The sequence below is a fragment of the Equus quagga genome, chromosome 9 (genome assembly GCF_021613505.1).
Source record: "Equus quagga isolate Etosha38 chromosome 9, UCLA_HA_Equagga_1.0, whole genome shotgun sequence".
In the NCBI taxonomy this organism is placed as follows: Eukaryota; Metazoa; Chordata; class Mammalia; order Perissodactyla; family Equidae; genus Equus; species Equus quagga.
The window spans coordinates 66,523,208-66,539,810 of record NC_060275.1 but is presented as its reverse complement, the minus strand read 5'-3'; the positions used below and the strand labels follow the sequence as shown (position 1 = coordinate 66,539,810).

Sequence of the window (16,603 nt, the reverse complement as noted above, 5' to 3'; positions counted from 1 at the left end):
TGGGTGGATGGGTGGATGTGTACATGAGAAAGTGGGTGGGTGGGTGGGAGGGTGGGCAGGTGGATAGTTGGATGGATGGGTGGATGGATGTGTGCATGCATAGATGGGAAGGTGGGTGGGCAGGTGGATGGTCACTTGGTGAGCCCCCAGGCCCAGTCCCTCCCCCACGCAGAGAGAGGCCCAGAACGTCACTCTCCTGGTTGCCTTTGCAGCTGGATCCTGCAGCAGCAGTGGGTGCTGTTTCCAGGACCCGCCATACCCGGATGCAGACTCAGGTCTGGAGCCGGTCCCCACTGATGGGGGGTTGTGCTGGGCTGTGACTGCCCCATCCCTAGCAGCCCCTCCATCTGCCCCCTCCTGCCCCACCTGGAGCCTTGAGAGCACGGCCCGACAGCCTGGCGGCCAGCCCTCACGGAGCTGGGGGTTCCAGAGCCGTCTCTGCGGCACGCCTCATCTCCTCCCAGGAGGGCCGCAGGGCCGGTGTCCACGTCTGCTTGGTTTGGTCAGCGTGGGGGGCTAAGCAGCTGTTACAGATTCTGAAGTCCCCCAAGGCAGGTGTTGCTGGAACATTTATGCTGTTGTGTACCCCACCAAGGGTCAGCCCCAGAGCAGGTGCCTCATCTGTTCCTCTGCTCAATAAATACTTACTGAGCACCTACTGAGTGCAGACAGTTCTAGACATGAGGGAGTCAGCTGTGAGCCCAACTGTCCTCCTGGGGTCACAACCTGGTGCAGCAGGTGGATAGTAGGGAAACAAATGCACACACTGCAGTGACGGTGATGTGCTAGGAGGAAGCAGAGCAGGGCAGGGTGGACAGGGAGGTGCTGCTTCTGGTTGGCTGGTAGAGGAGAAACTGGGATGTCAAAATCTAGAGGAAGGGCATTCCAGGCAGAGGGCACAGCATGTGCAAAGGTCCTGAGGTGGGACTGAGCAGGTGTCTGAAGACTGGTGAGGAAGCCGGTGTGGCCAGAGCAGGGTGAGCAGGGCAGATGGCAGGAGACAGGGCGGAGGGCATGGGAGGGGGCTGTGACCCACAGCGGTTTCAGGCTGAGGTGGCACTGGATTATATAAGTGGCAGAAAGACTCCCCCAGGGGTGCTCAGCATGGAGGCTCCTGCACACTCTGGTGTGTTCTCAAACCTCTGGGATCTCCTCTAGGCTCGACTTCGGGCCCCAGGGATCTGAACTGCTACCGGACATCCAGCGCTGGTTACGAGTGCTCCTGGCGGTATGAGGGCCCCGCGGCCGGGGTCAGCCACTTCCTGCGCTGCTGGTGAGGATTCTGCACGCCTCTCCCCCTTGCCCCTTCCCCTGCGCCCCTGCCCCTGTGCCCCTGCGCCCCTGCCCGTGCCCCTGTGCCCCTTCCCCTGCGCCCCTGCCCCTGTGCCCCTGCCCCTGCACCCCGCCCCTGTGCCCCTGCCCCTGTGCCCCTGTGCCCCTGTGCCCCTGTGCCCCTGCCCCTGTGCCCCTGCCCCTCTGCCCCTGCCCCTGTGCCCCTGCGCCTGTGCCCCTGTGCCCCTGTGCCCCTGTGCCCCTGCCCCTGCCCCTGTGCCCCTGTGCCCCTGCGCTCCTGCCCCTGGACCATGCCCCTGCATCCCTGCTCTCAGACCTGTGCCCTTGGCCAGGCCCTTGCTCTTTCCTGAGCCTCAGCTTCTTGTGTGGGCAGGGAGGGTGGGGCTCTGCACTGTGGGGGTTCAGTTGGGTGGGCATCCCTATAGGGCAGCGATTAGGGTCCCTCTAGTCCTTCCGTCACCCTCCCCCCTCACTGACTCATCCGTCTGTCCATCCATTCATCGGGCCATTCATTTCTTCCTTCCCTCTGTTGCAGCCCATATTGGGAGATTCTGGGGTCCCCAAACACCTCAGTCTCAGGCTGATCCCCTGCCCCTGAGGAACCCCCAGGCTGGGGAGGGGTTATAAAAGGATGGGGGGATAAAAGGACAGAAAAGGATGCTGAGACGTGATGCACGCCATCTGCTGTGGCCACCGAGACACTCTGGGGTCCGCTAGGACCCCACACTCAGCACCAGCACCCTCCCTCCTGCAGCCTCAGGCCGGGGCGCTGCTGCTACTTCGCGGCCGGCTCAGCCACCACGCTGCAGTTTTCAGACCAGGACGGCATATCTGTGCTTTACAACGTCACGCTCTGGGTGGAATCCCGGACCGCAAACCGCACGGAGAAGTCGCCTGAGGTTACCCTGCAGCTGTACAGCTCAGGTCAGCACCCTGTTCTCCTCCTCCTCCCGGCTGTCCCCTCGTCACCCAAGAAGCCTCTCGTCCTCCAGCCTAGACCTGGGGGGGTGCTGGGCCCTGGCGAGAGGCTTGGTGCTGCCGGCCACTCTCACACCAGACACTGTTGCGTGACTCAGGGGGGTCTCTCGTGGTTCCCGTCCGAATCCCCGAGTGCTGGACGCGGAGGTTGCTTCTGGCTCTGCCCTGAGGCCGCATGTTGCAGGGACCCTGGTGGGTCTTTAACATCTGTTTTCATGCTGCAAAACATTCATCTAGCATATCGTCGTTGAGCGGCTACCGTGTGCCATGGCGAGTCAAAGGGGACATGGGCGAGGCCAATGGAGGTCGCACGCAGCCCAGGGCTGGGACGAGGGCGAGGCAAGCAAGGCACCACCCTGGGCACAAAATTTTAACGGGAAGCCAAAAGCTCAGCAGTCAATATAGACAATACTGTAATGTAATATTTAAAAAAAATCAAAATTAATGCAAAAAATAATCCTCGATGAATAAAATATCAACATTTTAAAGAAAGACAAGATCGACCCTGTGTTTGTCCAGCCTTGCCTCACTTGCCTTTCCCTGCTCCCTGCACCACCCTGCCTTCACGGAGCCCAGATTCAAGTGGGGCTGGTGAACAAGGCGTGATCATCACACAAGGGGAGATACTACTGGGGGGTCAAGGAGGCCTCCAGCTCAAGATGAGCCCTGAAGGATAAGAAGGATCCAGCAGGAATTAAGGTGGAAAACATGTTCCAGGCAGAGGGCACAGCAAGCGCAAAGGCCCTGAGGTGGACTCTTCCTCCCCCTGTGGCATGAAATGACCAAGATGCAGAAAGAGAGACAGATGTCTCTCCTTGGGCCAGGCTACTTGAAGTGGGTCTAAAATAGTGAGATTTCCCTAAAAATCCTCCAGAAAATAGAATCAATTCATTACCTTCTCATCAGCAATTGACAAAAGCGACTGTCTCGCCACAACCTTGCCAGCAATGGGTGTTAGTATTTTAAAGCTATCTTCACTAATAGGATCCTGTGCATAAATCTTGACTCTTTGACCCATAGATCCCCAGGCTTAAGTGGGACCTGCAAGGGTGTCCCTGACTCACATTTGCAGGATGCAGTTGGTGACCCTGGGGCAGGCGGGGCATGGGTGGATTTTCTGGAATTTTCGGGACCAACAATTCACACACCTGCCAGCTTCCCTCTCCAACCCCATCTCTGCTTCCAGTTAAATACGACCCTCCACCAGGAGACATCAAGGTGTCCAGGGTGGCGGGGCAGCTGCGCATGGAGTGGGAGACGCCCACCCGCCAGGGTGGGGCCGAGGTGCAGTTCCGGCACCGGACGCCTGGCAGCTCGTGGAAGTTGGTGAGTTTGTCCCCCAGCTCAGCAGTGTGCACAGGCCTGTCCCAGGACACCTTCACTCCCCAAATCTGTCTCCCCATCTCTACATCTGTCACCCCTCCCGCCCGGCCTCCACTCTTGCCCACGTCCAACCTCGGGGGTCTCTGACACTCAGATCTCATCACGACCTCCTTGGTTCCCCGTTGCCCCCGGGAGAGCATCCTCATCCTCAGCTGGCCCCAGCTCCCGCCCCCGCCTCGTGGCTCCACCGGCCGCCTCCTGAGTGGCCGTTGTTCTCTGCCTGTGCCCTGGGTTTCCAGCCTCCCTGCCTTTGCACATGCAGTTCCCTCCACCGGAGCAGAGGCCAGTCCGGCTCACCTTCAGGGCCCCGGTCTGGGGCCTCCTCTTCCAGGAAGCTGCACTTCCACCCGCTCCTTCCTTTCTTCCTCCATTCCTGCATTTTGCTTATTGAGGTGTGATCGACACATGATGTTCGAGTAGTTTCAGGCGGACAGCATGATGACTCGATGTTTGTGTAGTGTGACACGGTCACTGGCATAAGTCTAGGTACCATCCATCACTGGACGCAGTGCAGATTCTCCTTCCCTGTGATGAGAACTTTAAGACCTACTCTCTTAGCAATTTTCAAATATACAGTACAGTGTCGTTAACCGCAGTCCCCACGCTGCACCTCACATCCCCAGGACTGACCTAGACTTCCAAGGGAAGTTTGTACCTTTTGACCCTTCACCCCCTTCACCCACCCACACCCTCCACCTCTGGCAGACACCAATCTGTTCTCTGTATCTTTGAGTTTGAATTTTTGTCTGTTTTGTTTTTTAGATTCCACATGTAAGTGAGGTGATATGGTATTTCTCTTTCTCTGTCTGACTTATATCACTTAGCATAATGCCCTCAGGGTCCATCCATGTTGTCACAGATGGCAAGAGCTCCTCCTTTTTCATGGCTGAGTAGTATTCCAATGCATATATATACCACACCTTCTTTATCCGTTCCTCCATCGATGGACACTCAGGCTGTTTCCCCATCTCAGCTCTTGTGACTAATGCTGCTGTGAACACGGGGTGCACATATCTCTTCGAGTTAGTGTTTTTCATTTCCTTCAGAGAAACACCCAGAAGCAGAATTGCTGGATCATATGGTGGTTCTATTTTCAGTTTTTTAAGGAACCTCCATCCTGGTTTCCACAGTGGCTACCCCAGTTTCCGTCCCCCCGAGAGTGCCCAGGTGTCCCTTTTCTCCACATCCTTGCCAGCGCATCCTCTCCTGCCTCCTGTCTCCTGCCTTCTGACAGGTGTGAGGCGGCATCGCATCGTGGTTTTGATTGGTGTTCCCTGGCGATCAGTGGCCCTGAGCGTCTTTCCACAAGCCTGGTGGCCATCTGTACATCTTTGGACCTTCCTTCATTCTTTCGCTTTCTCTGTCACCCCCTGCTGTTCCTCCAGGCGGGGCGATCCTGGGCCTGCCAGAGACCCCAGCCCCGACCCAGTCCCCAGGAAGCCCCGGTTCCAGGGAGCCAGAGAGCACCAGCCTCTGATCGTGGCCAGTCTCCTCCCCCAGACTGGGAGCATCTTGAGGGCAGGGAGCCGCCTCAGCTTCGGCCCCGTCTTCCCTCCAAATGTGCCCCTGCCTGAGCCTCAATTTCCCCATCTGGTGAAGGGGTGCTGATCATAGGAGGCAGGTGACATGGGGCCCCTGACGGGAAGCAGCTTCCCTCTGTTTTATTTCCAGCCCCTAAGCTGGTCTACACTCTGCACGAGGCCCTCTCAGCCCCCTGCCAGATGAGGAAGCTGAGGCTCAGGAGGCGGGTGCCTCTCAGGGTCACACAAGGACCAGAGGGCAGGCTGGGTCCTGGCTCTCCTGACCCCTAACACAGCAGACAGCTTTTGCCCTCTAAAGTCATTTTAAAGAAAATTATAAAATAATTTTGCTTCCAAACATAACTTTTTTTTTTTTTTTGAGGAAGATTAGCCCTGAGCTAACATCTGCCAATCCTCCTCTTTTTGCTGAGGAAGACTGGCCCTGAGCTAACATCCGTGCCCATCTTCCTCTACTTTATATGTGGGACGCCTACCACAGCATGGCTTGCCAAGCGGTGCCATGTCCGCATCCGGGATTCAAACCGGCAAACCCCGGGCCACCAAAGCGGAACGCGCGCACTTAACCGCTGCGACACTGGGCCGGCCCCAACAAAAGTAATCTTTCGAATAAGCGTTTAATTTTGGGATAATCTGAGATTTTCAGAAAAGTTACAAAGAAGCGCAGAGAGCACCTGCAGAGCCCTCCCTCCTGTTACTGTCCTGCCCGCCGGGGGTGTTTGTCCCGACGATGGGATAAGCATGGGGACACTGCCAGGAACTGAACTCCGGAGCTTATCTGGCTGCCACCAGTTTTTCCAAGAATGTCCTCTCTCTGCTCCTGGGTCCAGTTTGAGGTCCCACGTCACATTTGGCAGAATCACTGTTTAAAATTTCAAAAGAGCTAAGATTTTTCAACACCAAATGTAAACAGTACATAAATATGGTCTTGTCCTAGGGCGACTGCGGACTGCAGGATGACGCTGGCTTCGGTGAGAATAAGAATAGTAACAACAGCTGCAGCAAGTTAGCATTAATTGAGCACCTACTGTGTGCCAGGCCCAGTGCTAAATTCTTTGTATCTTTGTTGCTCCGCCCTGTAGTTCAGTATTGGATTATGCCCATTTCACAGGTGAGGAAACAAAGGCTTGGGGGTGAGAAGCCATTGGCCAAGGTCACATCCCAAGGGGTGGCCTTGCTGGGACTTGAACCTGGGACAGGTGAAGAAGCGGGTGATCCTCAAGGCCCCAGGAGGACAGGGTGTGGCCTGTTCCTGCCATGTCCCCAGGGCCCGGCACACAGTTGACTCTCAATAAGTCTGTGTACACAGTTGGCACTCAATAAAGGCATGTATACAGTTGGCACTCAATAAGTTCACGGTGACTAAGTGAGCAGTGCCAAGCCCCAGACACCCCCAGGTGTGGGACAGCCCCTCGGCCTGATGTTTGACCTGTTTCTCCCCAGAATCGTGCCTCTGCCCCATGGAGACCGATGCGGTCCAGGAATTCCAGCTTCGGCGGCGGCGCAGGCCAGACGCCCCGGGAGGTCTCTGGAGCAGCTGGAGCAGCCCTGTGTGCGTTCCCCCTGGTGAGAACAACTGAAGCACAGAAACAGGGCTGGGCGTCAGAAACACGGCAGTGGGTATAGAAATCAGGCGACGAGTGTTAGAAATTAGGTGACGGGAGACATTAGGGAAAATTCATGCAAGGAGGCAGGGCAGAGAGTGAGTGTCAGTTTGTAAAATGTGACCAATCCGTAATCTAAAGAGAAAACGTTTCTCAGTCTGTCTCTCCTTCCAGTTTGTGTGGTCAGCTTTCAAAGGAGGCCTCTTTTAAAGGAGGCGAAAGTGGCTGTGTCGTCGGGGAGACGTGGCGCTGCAGGAGGGCGGGGGGGCGGGGCGGGGAGGCCGGCGTCCTCCTGCCCAAGTGCATGTTTGCTGGGAAACAACTCCAAGAGATGGTTTTAGATTTTTTAAATGTGGTAAAAATACACACAACATAAGAAGTACCATTTTAACCGTTTTAAGTGTCCAGGTCAGTAACGCCGAGCGCAGTCACGCTGCTGAGGAATGAATCTCCGAGTTCTCAGATTTGGAAACTATTTAACAAGGCAGGGGAACACTGTGTCTCAGGGGAGAGAAGGGCAGGGTCCTGGGCCCCCCTCCGACCGTGAGGAGGCCGAGGAAGGGCACCCCCCGTGTCACTGTCTTGCTGTCTCATTGCAGAAAACCCCCCCGAGCCCGAGGTGAGGTTCTCAGTGAAGCAGCTTGGCCACAATGGGAGGAGGCAGGTGACCCTGGAGGGGCAGGTAATGGGGTGTCACAGGGCTGTGGGGTGACCTTCCTGGCAGGGAGGAGGAGACGAGGCTGGAGTGGGGGTGTACAAGTGGGAGATGGAGGGAGATGAGATGTGGAGGTGGCGAGGACTGGGCAGACTGTGAGTTTACCTCTGAAGGTAATGGGGAGCCATGGAGGGTGTGTGAGCAGAGGAGGAACAGGGTTGGACTCAGGTGTCCACAGGTTCCCTCTGGCTGCCTTCAGGGGAACAGATGGTGGGGGGCTCGGGTGGAAGCTGGGAGGCCAGGAAGGAGGTGACCGCGTAGGTCTGAATGGGAGATAATTTCTTTGAAGTCCCCTAACCAATTAAGGGCAGTCTAATTAACCCCCATTTTACAGGGAAGGAAACAGGCACAGAGGGAGAAGCCTCTTGCCAGAGTCAGGGGCACAACCCCCCAGTATTTCATGCATTGGCTTCACCCCCATTGACTGGGCTAGGTCCCGGGTGGGCTGTCACCATAAGGCGCAGACAAGCCCCTTTGCTGCCTGGGTTTCCTCTGCTTTGAACTCCTTTTCTTAGAAGTTTCCTGGCTTCAGGTGACCGGGTCCAAAGATGAAAACATTTTTTTGGCTGGCTCCCCGGGGGTTTTGCCAAACGACTCCTTCCTCAAACCCGAGGGCCCTGCCTCTGAACGCGGTTTCCCAGCAGCCTCGCCACCGTGCAGGCCGGTTATCCCTTACACGCCCCGGGGGCACGCGGCCACCGCGCCCTGGGGTCGGCGCTCAGGGCCCCGCGCTCCCGCCCCCGCAGCCGCCGCCGCTCGAGCTCCCGGAAGGCTGCCGCGGGCCGGCGGCGGGCGTGCAGGTCGCCTACCGCGTCCGCCTGCGCATGCTGTCCTGCCCGTGCCAGCCCCACGCCGCCAGGACGCTCCGCCTGCCGCGCACGCTCCTGCTGTCGGGCGCCGCCTACGACCTGGCCTTCGTCTCCCGGACCCGCCTCGGCCGCGGCCCCAACCGCACGTGGCACATCCCCGCGGCCGAGCGCCCAGGTGCGGGATCGCGCGCGCGGGGGGCAGCGCGGGCTTCTAGCAGGTTCGGGCTGCGAGCCGCCGCCGCGCAGGCCGCTGGTTTCTGTAAGTGAAGTTGTGTCGGGACCAGGGCCGGGATCAGGGTGTGGTGAGCGAGGCAGCACCGTGCAAGGACAGGACTGACCCTATCTTCATTTAAAATCTTGGTGTTTTGCTCACTTTATATATATTCATATATTAAACATACATATACTTTTTATATAATGGAAAAATTGAGACATATTTATGTATATATGTATGTATATACACATATATATTTTATTGAAGCGAAATGCACATAGCAAAATTAACAATTCAGGGACGTTTAGTTCATTCACAATGTTGTGCGACCATCACCTCTAATTCCAGAACATTCCATCACAGTAAAGGAGACCCCATTCTCATGAGCACTCCCTCCCTGTCCCCTTCCCCAGCCCCTGGCCGCCACTCTTCTGCTGTCTGTCTCTGTGGATGTGCCCGTGCTGGACGTTTCCTGTAAATGGGATCGTACTGTGTGGCCTTTCGCGTCTGGCTTCCCTCACTTGGCGTGAGGCTTTCTAGGTCCTTCCACGCTGTAGCGCATGTCAGGGCCTCGGTGCTTGTTATGACTGAGTACTAGTCCCTTGTGTGGATGGACCACACTTTCTTTCTTTATCCACAGACAGACATTTGGGCTGTTTCCACCTTTTGACAATTGTGAACAGTGCTCATTACATATTTTTTAATTCATTTTGATTTTTTTTAAATATTGCCTTAAAATGGTGTTTATGACTGTTTATGACCATGTCCTTTGGAGTCTCCTTACACTTTGGGTCTGCTGCCCACCTCGCTCACCTCGCCCTGGTCCTGGCCCTGCTGAGCACCCAGCATCCTTGTGAGGGCGGGGCTACTACGAGGATGCCCATTTCAGAGATGAGATAACCAATGCTCAGACAGGTGAAGCCACTTGCCAGGGTGGCACAGCAGCGAGTCTGTCAGCTCCTGGTCTAGTTTGGGCCATGGCCTTGCTGTGTGACCTTGGGGCAGTGGCTCTCCCTCTCTGAGCCTCAGTTTCTGTATCATTGAGGTGATCATAGCAAAGTGGCATAGGCCTGGTGCATAAAAAGTGCTCAATAAGTGGTAGTCGTGGTCCCCAGAACGGGAAGCAGTACTTGCCTCCCTGAGGTTGTTGCAGGCACCCTTGCTGTAGGGAGTGGGAGAGATGAGCCCCGGGGACTAAGTGGGTGTGTCCTCAGGCCTCCGAGCTCTGGTCAGGGCCATCCTGCGCCACACCCACGCACCGCTGGGCGAGGCGAGTGGTGGGGGGCCCGTATGTGCTGGAGGGGAGACGCCCCCCCATGCTGGCGGGGGCAGTCAGGGCCGTCTGAGGAGCAATGGTGGTGGGCATCCTGGCGGGAACCCACGGTCAGCTGAGAAGGGCTCTGTTCATTGAGACAGCCCCTGGCGTCCCCGCCGTGCCCGGCCGTGTGGGGAGACCGAGGCAGACCCTGCGGCTCCCGGCCTGTGGCGAGGGCCCGGTGCAGGGGCAGGACGGCGGCTGCAGGAGCCGCTGCCGTGATGTCCCTCCTCGTCTTTTCCAGAACCGGGGGCTCTGAGTATCAGCGCCGGAGCCCATGGGACCACCCTGCGCTGGCCAGCCCGGGCCCAGGGCACGACATACTGCATTGAGTGGCAGCCCCAGGGCCAGGACGGGAGCCTCACCACCTGCACCCTGACTGCACCCGAGGACCAGGACCCCGCTGAAATGGGTACGTCATGTCGGTTGTCCTGCCTCTGCCTCTGCGCCCTCCGTCAGAGCTCCCGGTTGGCTCAGACCTACGGGGGCCAGATACAGGGGGTGTTTGAGACCCACAGAGCTCTTGCCACTTGCTTGAGGCCACACGGGAGTGGAGACGGGCCCAGACTTGGGCTCTGCCACCCGTGCGGGTCTAGAGCCCCTGCCAGGACCCCGGGGTGTCAGGGCTCAGCCCCGGGCAGGCTGCACCCCACAGGCAATGAGTGTTTGTTGAATGCTCGCCCATGCCCGAGAAGGTGGCAGCTGGAAGATGCTGGTGGCAAATTAATGAGGCCTCTGGAGGGAAGGGGGCTATATGGCCCAGGCACCCTCTCACTCTGCCGCTTCCTACCCTGAGCCTGGCCACCAGGGCCCCGGAAGCCTCAGCGTCATCCTGGCCCTTGAGGAGCTCCCAGCCCGGGATGGCAAAGCTGGATACAGCCGCCCCTGGCCTCAGGGAGTGAAGACTGGGCTGGAGGGGTGGGGACGGTTGGAGGGAGGCATAGGGAAGGGATACTGGAGGAGGGGACGTTGGTGCAAGGGCTTTGAAACATGAGTAGGAGTGCTCTTGGAGTTCCTGGTGGATGGCACAGCCAGTGCAAAGGCGCGGAGGCAGAAACACAATCTGCTGACTGACCTGGTCCTTGGTCATTCTTCCAGCAACCCACAGCTGGAGCTGGGCGTCTGCAGTGATGGCACAGAGGGCATGTTACTACATCACCATCTTTGCCTCTGAGCGCCCAGAGAAGCCCACCTCATGGTCCACAGTCTTGTCCACTTACCACTTTGGAGGCAATGGTGAGCTGTCCAATCCTGTAGGTGGTCTCCAGGGTGGTCTCCTGGAGGCCTGGGCAGTGGCCTTGGGTGTCAGGAGAAGAGAATGAGTAGTCAGAGGCACCTACTGTGTGTTGCGCTCAGTCGACTCCTAGGACCCCCGAGCGACACCGCCCCATTTTACAGGAAAGGAGACTGAGGCTCCGAGCCGGGCAGTGAGCGCCTGAGTGCTGGAGCCAAGGTCCCGGGTCTGGGGTGGTGCTGGGTGGGGCTTGCAGGTAGCGCTGGGCGGGCTCTTGGGGTGACTGGGCAGGGGTGTCGGTTGCAGCCTCGGAGGCCGGGAGCCCACAGCGCGTGTCGGTGAAGCAGCTGGGCCGGGACTCGGTGTCTGTGGCCTGGACGCCGTCCCTGCTGAGCACCTGCCCCGGCGTCCTGAAGGAGTATGTCGTGCGCTGCTGGGAGGAGGGCAGCGGCCCGGGCTCAGGTATGTGAGGCTGTGCAGGCCGGGCCAGGCTGGGGAGGAAGAGCTCGGGGCTTGAGTGCCACCTTGCTGTGTGACCTCGGCACCTCGCTGCCCCTCTCTGGGCCTTGGTTTTCCCACCCATAAAACAAGACAGTTGGACTCAAGGGTCTTGACTGCTGGCTCCTTCCAGACCCCCCCGAAGAGGGCCTGGTGGGCATTGGCTGGGGGCTGGCAACTCCCCGGCTGCATGGATGGCAGTCTGTTATGTGTCTCAGCAACTCAACTCCCGTGGCGTGGAGACAGCTGTCTCCATTCCAAGATGGAGAAACCGAGGCTGGAGAGAGAGTCACCTGCCCAAAGGTTAAGCAAGCCTGTCTGAGCTCAGACATGTGCCCCTTCCCGTCCCTTCAGAGGGAAAGAAGCTTGAAGGGCTGGGCGGGGGGGGCGGGGTTTCCCCGCGGGCTCCACCCCCGGGACCGCGCGGCCTCCCCACCGCCTCCCGCAGCCCCCGCCAGGAGCAGCGCATCTGCGGAAACCGATTTGCCAAAGGTCGGATTGCTGAAGATTAATGCGCCAAATGACCATTCAGCGAAATTCACCAATTTCCCCCCAATTTCTTTGGAGGAATATTCCTTTTGAATATAGACAAAAAACAATATGGATTTAGAGTTCTAGGAATTTTTTCTTTCTGATGACAGCCAACAACTGCATTCTCATTGGAAAGGGTTTTTACGAGGGGCGTTATTTATCCCAGTCTCCCCATCCCACGAGCACTTACTGAGGTCCTCCTGTGCGCCGAGATGCTGGGCTACCGGGGGAGCAGGATAGACAGTTCACGCTGACCTTGACCCTAGAGCCGGGAAGGAGGTGACGCAGGAGCCCCTGGGGCATCTGGGGAAAGGGAGGGCCGGCAGTGCAAAGGCCCTGCCGTGGGGCTGAGCCTGCGCCTGCCGGGAGCAGAGAGGAGGCGGCGGAAGCGGCTGGAGGGGACCGAGCATGCAGCGGGTGGAGCGAGAGGGGCAGAACTGAGAAAATCAGCATCACTCACGGAATATTTGCATGAAGCCGATTCCTCCAAATAAGCTTGCGGGGAGCGGCTGCCCTAGGAAGGGCCTTCAGCAGAACGTCCACGAGCCCCGGCCCCCAGGGGGCTCGGCTGGCCTCCGGGGAGCCCGGGGTCCGTGACCCGTGGCTGCCTCCGTCCCGCAGAGCTGCCCGTGAAGCCCACGGAGACCCGGGCCACCCTGGGCGGCCTGCGCGCCGGCGCCGCCTACACGGTGCAGGTGCGCGCGGACACGGAGACGCGGCGCGGCGCCTGGAGCCCGCCCCACCGCTTCAGCGTCGGTGAGTGGGGCCCCGCGGGCTCCCCCGGCCCTGGCCTCCCCCGAGTCCGCGAGCAGCCCCGCCCTGCCCCTCGGTCCTTCCTCCGTGCCTCCCCGTGCATCGCCGTCGAGAAAGTTCCAGCCGGACCTCTTCCTCCTCCTTCCCTGGTCTTGTCTCCTGCAGCTTCTCTTCTGGAACCTTCTCTCACACTCCTGAGGCCTTGCGCATGCATGTCCTGTGCCTCAAAAGCCCCCTCTTTAGGAAGCCCTCCATGCTTTCCTCTGGGCACCCCCCCCCCCCCCGCCCCGTGACTGACTCTCCTCCCAAGAGTGACACCTTGGGAGTGGGTGGGGGGGCCTGTGCCTCCCCCAGCTGGGGGGTCCTGAGGAGGAAGGAGCAGGAGGGCTGTTTATTGAGTGAATGAATGAATAAGTCTAGATGACTCCCTTCACCATCACAAAGATAAGGATGTGGGTCCCGCTGTCTTGAGGTGTGTGGCCATCAGAGATTTGAAGACCAAATCATCTTCTCCCTGCCAACGTCGCTGCCTGTCATCCTCGCAGTGAAATCCGACCCCGAGAGGACCAGGGCTTCAGGCTCCGTGGGCGGGAGGTCTGGGTCCAGGGCCGCCTGGGTCCACATGCAGGAGCTGGAGCCGCAGGGCCCGAGCACCGCCTGCGCGCCAGGCCTGGATCCCAGTCACGGGCGGGGGTCCCTGCCCTCCCACTTCACAGACCAGGAAACAGAGGCTGGGAGGGGCCCTGGCTGCCAGGGGCGGCAGCGGGGCGGGCGATGGGGCCAGCCTCCCAGCTCCCTCCCCGGGGAGGCGGAGGGGCCCCTCCAGCAAGCTCTCTCACCCTCACCCGCAGAAGCTCAGGTTTCCGAGTTGTCCGTCGTCCTCGTGTCTCTGGGGAGCTTCGTGAGCGTCCTTCTCCTGGGCACCCTGGGGTACCTCGGCCTAAGCAGGTGACCCCCCCGCCCCCACAGGAGCCGTGAGAGTGATGGTAGTGCCATTCACACCAGTTAGATGTTTGTGCCCACTTCACAGATGGTAAAACAGGCCCAGGTGGGAAGGCTAAGGCGCCCAGCAGTGGGGCAGAGCCAGGATTCAAACTCGGGTCTGTCAAGTTCCCGCACCGGCTCCCCCAGCTCATATCCTCACTCCCTTTATAGCCTAATAGACATGAAACAAGTCAGGACAATAGAAAAGCAAGAACAGGGGCCAGCCCGGTGGCACAGCGGTTAAGTGCACACACTCCGCTTCTGTGGCCCGGGGTTCGCCGGTTCAGATCCAGGGTGCAGACATGGCACCACTTGGCATGCCATGCTGTGGTAGGCGTCCCACGTAGAGGAAGATGGGCATGGATGTTAGCTCAGGACCAGTCTTCCTCAGCAAAAAGAGGAGGATTGCGAGAACATACAGAAGCACCACTCCTCTGACCGGCTCCCCTCCATCCCCAGGGCCATCCAGCACCTGTGCCCGCCCCTGCCCACGCCCTGTGCCAGCACCGCTGTCGAGCTCCCTCACAGCCAGGGGAAGCAGGTAAGGTCTCCTTTTCTAATTCCGGGTTCTGTTTGTTGGGTTCATACTCGGGGCCAGGGCTTTGCTGAGTGATGGCCATGCAGTAGCTCATTTTGTTCTCCGCCAACCCACTGAGGCAGGGCCTCCAGACACCTGCCCTATTTTGCAGATGGGCAAGCAGAGGCCCAGAGAGGGACCTCCTGTGGGTCATTTGCTAGCAGCGGAAACAGATTCAAAGTGGCTTCAACAGAAAGGGAACCTGATTAACAAACAAACAAACAAACAAAATCCCAGGGTGGTGGGCTTCAGGCATGGCTGGATGCAGGGCCTAGGGCTCCATCTCTCTGTGCTGCTGGCCGGGGCTCAGCCTTCCCTCGGTGGAAGCAGAGTGTCCATTTTCCCCATTCACTGGAGCAGAAGTCTCAGGGGCATGCCCCTGGGTCACATGCCCATCGCGGAGCCTGTCCCCGGAACCAGGGGGCTAGCTGCTCTGATTGGCTGGGCCAGGATCACATTCCCGGCTAAGAGCTGGGGTGGGGCCACTGCCCTGCCCAACCACGTCAACTGGGAGAAGAGGAGGCCGATTTCTCAGAGAGCAGTGGGGACCCTTCCGACTGATCCTCCACTTGGTCTCAGGGCTTGAGAGAATTTAGCCAGCAGGGGCCTGGCCCACGCCCTCCTTGTGTGGGTGGGACATAGGGCCCTGCCCACAGCCTCGGCCGTTCTCCTTCTCCAGGCTTGGCAGTGGATCAGCCCGGCAGACTTCCCGGAGGAGTCGTCCCCAGAAAAGGTCCTGGTGGTGAGCATGCCCTGCGACAAACACGAGGAGACCGACCTGGACACACCTGAGCCTCTTGAGGAGAAGCCGAAGCCGCCTCGGGGTGCTCCTGAGCCGGCCCTGGACACGGAGCTGCCCTCGGAGGACGGCAGACAGGTGCAAGAACACCTGGAGGCCGCCGCCCAGGGGCCTGGTGGGCAGGACGGTCTGGAGGGCAGCCGTGCCCAGGCGGCTGGACTCCTTCTGCTCCTGGGAGATCGAATGCAGAGCCCCAGGTTCCGTGACCCTGGGCACCCGGGCCTGGAGGCCTGAGGGAGAAACGCGAGCTTGCACCTCATCTGGCGGTCAGAAAGACCCGTGATCACAATCAAGACGGCTGGCTAAGTGCTCCTTGCATCCCCAGCCTGTCCCATCCAGACACTCGCGGGATGTGCTGAATCCCCATCACTACCTTGAGAGGTCGTGGCTGTTCTGTTTTACAGAGGTGACCACTGAGGCTCAGAGAGGGCAAGTGCCTAGCCTAAAGCCACACAGCACGGACAGGAGTCAAAGCCGGGCCAAGTGACCTTAATCCCATTTTCACCCCTTGCCTCTGGTGCCACTGACCCTCCTCCTCCCACCTACTCTGTCCAGCACCCGTTGTGACATGTCCTGTGGTGGAAACCCTAGAAACCACCAAGAAACGGACACTGCTACACCCGGGCCCAGGCCTGACATCCATGGGGCTGGGACGGGCGCTGTCATTGGCCTGTTTGGGGGGAATAGCCTAGCGGGGGGCCCATAGGGGGCTCATGCTGATCCTAGGGTCCTGGGCCGGACGTCCGGTCCCAGGAGCACTGGATGGGGAGTCTGGGTGCCGAGCTCCGGGCTGCACCGCAGGGTCTCCAGGCTCGGAGGATCTAGGTGTGTTGAAAGGAGGGGTGCTCTGACCGTTCTGGGGGAGGCGATGGCCCCTCTCCGGCCTCAGTCTCCTTCCCTGTCAAACGGCTAGGGGGGGGAGTGATCATGTTAAGCTCGCAGAGCTGCGGGGGGGGGGGGGGGGGGGGGATGAAGGGGGGGGGGGGGGGGGGGCTGAGGCCTAATGAACGGGCCTGTGGGTGGCCGTCCGCCGAGGCCCGAGGCCTGGAGGCCTGCGCCCAACGCCCCCGTGGAGAACTCCCTCCCTCCCTCCCACATTTATCAGGCTCGCCCTCTGCGCGCGGGAGCACCCAGTGCGGGGGCGGAGCGGGCGGGCCCTGGGGACGCTGCGGCGTCCATACCCCGCACCGGGAGCCTCGGTCGTCCCCCAGCCCCGCCCCTCTTGGGGGCCCGCCGCCCTGCCCCCGGGGCTCAGGCCAGGACTTGGGGGGGTCCTTCGGCGCTCCACTGCGGGACGCGAGGCCCCGGCCCCGGCCCGCGCGCCCGCCCCGCCTCAGGCCCCACCTCCGCGCGCCCCCGGCCCCGCCCCGCGCCCACC

The 16,603-nt window shown here is 59.7% G+C and overlaps 1 protein-coding gene and 1 long non-coding RNA gene across 3 annotated transcripts in view; one reads left to right on the top strand and one right to left on the bottom strand.

Annotated features, from left to right (window-relative positions):
• Positions 1-16,155, top strand: part of IL12RB1 (interleukin 12 receptor subunit beta 1) — a 17,711-nt gene extending 1,556 nt beyond the window's left edge. Inside the window, exons 3-17 of one of the 2 annotated variants that reach the window (XM_046672433.1) lie at positions 213-275; positions 1,159-1,273; positions 2,048-2,217; positions 3,458-3,597; positions 6,130-6,163; positions 6,636-6,758; positions 7,396-7,478; positions 8,258-8,495; positions 10,094-10,261; positions 10,948-11,085; positions 11,390-11,545; positions 12,734-12,868; positions 13,717-13,813; positions 14,309-14,390; positions 15,106-16,155. In XM_046672433.1, the coding sequence (XP_046528389.1) occupies positions 213-275; positions 1,159-1,273; positions 2,048-2,217; positions 3,458-3,597; positions 6,130-6,163; positions 6,636-6,758; positions 7,396-7,478; positions 8,258-8,495; positions 10,094-10,261; positions 10,948-11,085; positions 11,390-11,545; positions 12,734-12,868; positions 13,717-13,813; positions 14,309-14,390; positions 15,106-15,459 (2,096 nt within the window). In that variant the 3' untranslated portion in view covers positions 15,460-16,155. The remainder of the gene's footprint in view (positions 1-212; positions 276-1,158; positions 1,274-2,047; positions 2,218-3,457; positions 3,598-6,129; positions 6,164-6,635; positions 6,759-7,395; positions 7,479-8,257; positions 8,496-10,093; positions 10,262-10,947; positions 11,086-11,389; positions 11,546-12,733; positions 12,869-13,716; positions 13,814-14,308; positions 14,391-15,105) is intronic. The other variant, XM_046672434.1, reaches the window with a different exon arrangement.
• Positions 12,994-13,816, bottom strand: LOC124245171 (uncharacterized). The gene is made up of 3 exons (XR_006890208.1): positions 13,705-13,816; positions 13,184-13,477; positions 12,994-13,082 (listed from the first exon to the last, which is right to left on the bottom strand). It is a non-coding gene; the product is annotated as an uncharacterized LOC124245171 (long non-coding RNA).
• Positions 16,156-16,603: the final 448 nt, after the last annotated feature.